The sequence below is a fragment of the Silene latifolia genome, chromosome 5 (genome assembly GCF_048544455.1).
Source record: "Silene latifolia isolate original U9 population chromosome 5, ASM4854445v1, whole genome shotgun sequence".
In the NCBI taxonomy this organism is placed as follows: Eukaryota; Viridiplantae; Streptophyta; class Magnoliopsida; order Caryophyllales; family Caryophyllaceae; genus Silene; species Silene latifolia.
In genome coordinates, this window is record NC_133530.1 from 5,486,457 (window position 1) to 5,493,284 (window position 6,828).

Here is a 6,828-nt window from a genome sequence, read left to right on the forward strand (position 1 = left end):
CAGACAAGTCACACCTACGACTTAAGGCATCAACGACCCTATTCGCTGCTCTCGGTCGATAAATGAACTCCACATAGAACTCCGCTAACAACTCTTGCCATCTAGCTTGTCGGCTGTTGAGCTTAGGTTGAGTCAGGAAGTGGGATGACGCGGTGTTATCATTCTTGACGACGAACTTCGATCCCAAGAGATAGTGTCTCCATCCCCGCAGACAATGAACAATAGCAAGAAGTTCTTTCTCTTGAACAGCATACCGAGTCTCGGGCCCATTCAAATTTATACTCTCAAAGGCCACTGGGTGACCCTCTTGGAGGAGTACTCCCCCAAGGGCATAATCAGATGCATCTGTCTCAACTTCAAAGGGTTTTGTGATATCCGGCAGTGCCAATACGGGCTCTTGCATCACCGCTTCCTTGAGCCTCTCAAAGGCCCTTCTCTTGTCGACAGACCACTCCCATTTGATATCCTTCTTTAGCAAATCGGTAAGGGGGTGGCTATTTTTGAATACTCTCGAATGAATCTCCGATAGTAGTTTGCTAGCCCCAAGAAAGAGCGAAGCTCAGACACGTTTCTTGGGGTGCCCCAGTCCTTGATGGTTGTAATCTTCTTCGGATCCATTCTAAGTCTTCCTTTTCCCACGACGTGGCCGAGAAAATTGACTTCGGGTTGGGAAAACTCGCACTTCTCCTTTTTGACAAATAAGTGATTGTCTCGCAATTTTGCGAACACAACCTTCAAGTGTTCTGCGTGTTCAGCCACAGAGCGACTATACACAACGATATCATCAAGGTACACCACCACGAATTTGTCCAAGTACTCGTGAAATACATGATTCATCAGCGTGCAAAACGTGGCAGGTGCGTTCGTCAACCCGAAAGGCATGACCAACCATTCGAAAGACCCATACCTCGTGTCTTTGGCTCATCTCCTTCGGCAATTCGAACTTGATGATAACCCGATCGCAGATCTAACTTGGTGAAGTACACAGCGCCCTGTAACTGATCGAACAAATCCGCTACCAGAGGAATGAGGTAGCGATTTCTCACTGTCAACTTGTTTAAGGCCCGATAGTCAATACACAATCTCAGACTACCGTCATGTTTCTTCTGAAAGAGCACAGGGGCTCCATAAGGAGCTTTAGAAGGTCGAATCGACCCCGAGCGAATCAAATCATCTAGCTGCTTTCGAAGTTCAGCTAATTCTCAATATACTCATTATAGTCATAGGCTGTAGCTTTAAAATAAGAATGAATGAATTTTTTTGTAAATCATTTGACTTCTTTAAACAAATAATGTATTAATTTTTTTTCTTAATTCATTTTCACAGTATTTTCCTTAATATTTCTAAGACACTTTCAATAAGAGTCTATGTTTTCAATAAGACACTTTCAATATTTCAATAAGAGTCTATGTGAAAATTTAAGCAAAAAAAAAAAAAAAACACACACACACACAAGAGGATTCGAACACGAGACACTTAGTAAGGAAAGCATCAACAAAACCACTAAACCAGTAACTTATCATGTGAATATATATATATATATATAGGAATATGATCATGTGAGGATACACTATCTTTTTGAGGATTGAGGATTTCGTTACAATATCACAGGTTGTTCAATACAATATCACAGGTTATTCGATAAAATATCACAAAAAAAAAAAAAACCTGTGCAAAAAAAAAATTATAATTTTTTTTTTCAAAAAAAAAAATTTTTTTTGGCAAAGGTCAAATTTTTCGTGATATTGTATTGAAGAACATGTGATATTGTATTCACTAATCCTCAATCCTCAAATATTTAGGAGTTCTCACCGGATCCCGACTCTCTCTCTCTCTCTCTCTCTCTCTCTCTCTATATATATATATATATATATATATATATATATATATAAGCCCTTTTCACTTTTCGTCATGGATATTAGCAAATATAAATTAAACAAATAAAATATTAATTAATTTAATTAACAGTGTGTAAAAAAATATAACGTATTCATACCCAAATAAGCAAAAAAAAAAAAAAAAAAAAAAAAAAAACAAAATACAACGAAAATTAATCATAAAACAATTTAATTTAATTTAAAATTTAAATAGAAAAAATTAAATTTTAAACAAAATTTAAATATAAGACAAAACAGAAGGTATTATATGAAAAAAAATTAATTGAAAAAAAATTAATCATAAAACAATTCAATTTAATTTAAAATTTTAATAAAAAAAAATTAAATTTTAAACAAAATTTAAATATAAGACAAAACAAAAGATATTATAAGAAAAAATATTAATTGAAAAAATATTAATTAAAAAAAATTAAACGCAAATTAAGTACTTCCGTAAATACATAACCATACGAATAAGGAATGTATACGAATATTAAATCATATTGTATAAAGAAATTAATACAAGAGTATGTACGTATATTAAATCGTAGAAGTTGAAGAGGCGTATACAGGAATATGTACGTATACTAAATGTATACATAAATATACGAAATATAAAAGGTATACACATAAATACTAAAAATAATAAAAGGTATTAGTCAGAAATTAGAGTTAAATAAAAAATTATAAGAAAAATAATTTTAATTAATATGGCTGAAGTGATTACCGAGAAACAATTATTAGGGGTGTAATTAATGAAGGAATCAAGCTAATTAAGGAATTAATTGAGATTCTTCAAAATTGACAAGTGAAACTTTTTTATGGGTGGTGTATGAAGGCCTCATACACGTGGTGTAACTCTAACACCTTCCGAATTGCTCCATTTCCTTTCTAAGCATGGTTTTGCTAACAAAATTCACCCTACTATATTGGTGAGACCTACCACCCACTCACAACCTTAATCCTTGTGCAAAAAGCAAATGAGGCATTTTCAAAGAACAATTAGTCTCACTATAGACGGATATATGCGTCTAAAGTGAAAGACGGGTCAAATATGCTTAAAGTGGTGACATATATGGGCCTCACCATACAACTTGTTTCTTGTCTTATACTTAAAGTATGTTGATATTTGGTCCGTCTATAACTATAGACAGATATCTCCCGTCTATAATGAGAATTTGTGTCCAAAGAATCGAAGAAAGTATTTATTATTTCTTGTAACATAATACTAGCACATCACATGTAGTCGCGGGTCTCTGTTCGAGTGTTCAATTCCCGCGTCATATTCTATTTAGTTAAATTTTTACATAATGCAGAATTTCTTTTAGGGTGTGTTTGGATAGCAAAAGTGGAGGGAAAGAGAGGGGAGGGGGAAGGAGGGAAGAGAAAAGGAGAGAAGGGAAGGGGAGGGGGAGTGCAATGAAGATCATCTGTCCCATTTCGTGTCCCATCTTGTGTCCTATAACTTCTAATGATGACACATAAACACTTTGTTATTTATTATTGCCATTTTTATCCTTTGAAGTGTGATGTGTCAAGATCTTAAGGTAATGGGACATAAAAATGGGACAGGTGATCTGAACTCAGGGGGAGTGGAGTGTGTTTGTTTGGATACAATTTCCCTCCAAATCTTGCCTATTGTGGAGAGATTTTGATTAGGCTTGGAGGAGGGAAATTGGATCCCTCCAAATCTCTCCCTCTCCATTTTCTTCCACCCTCATTTGTTATCCAAACAAGAGATTTTAAATTCCCTACCCTCTCTCCCTTTTTTTCCCCCTCTAATCCCTCTATTCAAACACTCCCTTATTGAATTAAATTATCAGCAAAATAAATATAAGAGGAATCGAACGTCGACTCATCGAATTACCCTCTATGCCATGCCACTTACGGAGTATTTGTTATTGTCAAGTTGAAAATAAATTTGTAATCATATTTGGGTTTCTTTTCAAAATGAGAAATAAGGCACTCATATAAAAATTCTATATTATGGTTAAGATACCTTTTTCTTTCATTTTTTTTATTTTTTTCCATATGGTTAGGGGTATCTCTTTAAAATTTCACACAGGTCCCTCAAAACTTCAGGAACGCCTTGCATTAGCAAGTTTGATTAATTTATTTTTCTCATAATTACTTTTAATTATATCAACAGATTTAAATAAACAATGTCACACAAATTAGAAAACAATCCAAAATGGTTCAAATATTTTTAGCAATACTGTATATAAATATATATGAAGAACAAACAATTGACCTTCCTTAGGTTCTGTACCTCAAATAAAAAACGACATTTATCGAATGAAAGCAAATCAAATACTAACGTATAACACACGAAAAAAAAATAAGAAACAATGAATACAAGACTTGCAAAAAAGGCATTGGCACACTTGGTTAGACTTATACGAGAGTTTACTCTTCCTCCTGACCACCGTCGTCCTCGCCGGCCGCCTCTTCCAGCGACAGTCCCTTAGACTCCGGCACCAAGAATGTGAACAACATACCAATGAAATTGAGCACCCCAAGAACAATCAAAGAGTTCTTTTTACCGATCCCGGCCGGGTACCCGTGATCCCTCTTTGCAGGGTCTTTATCTTGGGACAAGTACAAAAACCCAAAAGCTCCAACTATAGCCCCGGCCTTACCTGCCGCGGCTGATATGCCATGACAGGTGGACCTTAGCCTGGCCGGGAATATCTCGGCTGGGACAACAAATGTGGTCGCATTGGGTCCAAAGTTGGCAAAGAAAAAGGTCAACCCGTACATAACAATAAATCCGATACGATGTTCCCTTTGTTTCCAGTACTCGTACGGGAAAGCAATAGCAAACATGAAAATTGTCATCATTAGGAATCCCATAAGTTGGATAATCCACCTACCAATCACATCAATAAAAGCGACCGTGAACCAGTACCCTGGCACGGTACCACAAAGCGCGATTAGGGTTTGGGCTCGAGCCACCTTCCAGACTTCCCTAATCGCGCTCATTTCTTTGGCAGCTGGGATCCATCCAATTGCGGTGAATATGTCTTTTTGGAAGAGATTTTGGCTGTAGAAAGCAATATCAAGTAAAAACCAAGTACTTGTTGTTCCAAGCAAGCGAAGGCCGTATTGTGCGGCAAATTGCTTAGTAAATAATCCAAACTGTCCTTTCTCATTATCCGTTATTGTTGCTAGCTTCCCTGCCTCGGCCTCGATGTTTGTGTTTAACACCTTTGACATATCCGCCGCTGCTTGTGCTGCGTTCTTGGCTACCAAGGCAGTGTACCTACACAATTCGTTCAAAATTATTGTCAAATTCTCCCAACTATTTTTTGGACAATTAGGTTTTGGCAAATTCTTATTTGAGACGGGCTGTTTCCCGTCTGAAATAAGACGGAGCAAATGTACCCATTTTGCGATAAACTATTTTCTGATAATATGTTACCATCATTTTCAGTGTACAATTTGACAAATTTAGTTATAACATTTTGTCATTAAATGATTACATTTTATTAAAAAATAGTGACATTTGACTTATTGGGTTATGGCAAATCTTAGCATTACAATGCCACGTGGACATGTAAGACTATTCATTCAATCAAAATCAAAATTGACTTTAATTTGGGACTTCCTTGTAAATAAAAAGTCAACGAAGAATGTGATTGCATGTTTGTTTTACCTTGCGGTCTCAGGCATCTGCATACGGTAATAGTAGGTGAGGCCCGCAGGGATGGCTCCGAACATGAGAATGACCCGCCAGATGTAGTCAGATTCGGGCGTGAGGGATCCAATTGGATCCTCAGCGAAGGTCGGTGGCTTGAATTTGTTCTCAAAAGCGGACGCAAGGATAAGGGAGACGACCCCACTTGCTAGGATCCCGGTGCCTTGCATAGCGAACACGGCCGCTATAAAAGCTCCACGTGTCTTCTTATTAGCATACTCGGACATGATGGTGGCGGATAGAGGATAGTCCCCACCAATTCCAAATCCGAGCCAAAACCTGAAAAAACAAAGGGTGGTCATCACGCCCTTAGCAGCGTGGCCAAAGGACAGGCCCGATGCTAAGGACGAGAAAACCATTATTACTAGGGTAAGACCGTACACCTTTTTCCTACCCATTTTGTCCCCAAGCCAACCGAAAAAGAGTTGACCGGCCAACGTCCCGCATAGGGCCACCCCATTGACCGCAGCCGAGATATTGATAGGTAGAGACCCAGGAGCCGATGGATTAGGGCCCGGTTCAGTGTAGTAGAGGCGACCAATGAGTCTGGTAACCAAGGAAATGGCGAAAAGATCATAAGCATCCGTAAAGAATCCCATACCGGCTATGATAATAGCCGTGAAATGGTACCATTGTGTTTTTGCGACATCAAGTGCCTTTAGCACTTCTAGTTGTTGTGTCTTTGCCATTAAATTGACTTCTGATAATTGTTATTTTCCTGCAACATGAAAATTTACGTTATTATTTTTATTATTATTGGGTTTGCTTGAATTGCACAAGAAAAATAATACGGAGTAATTCGTTAATATGCTCTAATGTCTCGCCAAATCTTTTTTAGACGGATACGTCTGTTTTAAACGAGAATATAGTTGTTAAATTAAAGAGAGTTAGAAAGTAAATTACGAGAAGACTAACCTGTATGACTGCATGCACTGTGAAAAATGAGGTAGAAAGCATAAGAAGCTTGCTTAAACTTGTGAAATGTTATCAAGTTATTTGAGAAATTCAGGGACATTGTCACAAACTTATATACATACAAAGATACCAGCATATTCTCTTTGCTTCATTTTTTTTTTGTATGTTCTGTCAATTGCTTCTTATACCTATCTAATTAACAGGATTTTAATTTAAATAATACGAATAATTTAAAAACTCCATACTAGTTACGTTGCGTTGTCTTAATCATTTATGCCCCCTTAATTATTCTATTAGTGCTAATTGAAAAAACGAACACGCAGCTGGTGTATTACATAT

General features: G+C 37.0%; 1 protein-coding gene across 1 annotated transcript; it reads right to left on the reverse strand.

Moving 5' to 3' along the window:
* Nucleotides 1–4,283: 4,283 nt before the first annotated feature.
* LOC141655827 (putative inorganic phosphate transporter 1-3) lies at nt 4,284–6,553 on the reverse strand. Its single transcript, XM_074462862.1, has 3 exons — nt 6,490–6,553; nt 5,533–6,292; nt 4,284–5,139 (listed from the first exon to the last, which is right to left on the reverse strand). Exons 2-3 carry the CDS (start codon nt 6,261–6,263, stop codon nt 4,284–4,286), a joined length of 1,587 nt encoding a protein of 528 aa, XP_074318963.1. The 5' UTR covers nt 6,264–6,292; nt 6,490–6,553.
* Nucleotides 6,554–6,828: the final 275 nt, after the last annotated feature.

Bases quoted from the DNA above. Each gene is read 5' to 3' on its own strand.
- LOC141655827 (XM_074462862.1), bottom strand. From the start codon at position 6,263: ATGGCAAAGACACAACAACTAGAAGTGCTAAAGGCACTTGATGTCGCA. The intron at 5,140-5,532 runs GTAAAACAAACA...CGAATTGTGTAG, and splicing joins CAGATGCCTGAGACCGCAAG to GTACACTGCCTTGGTAGCCA.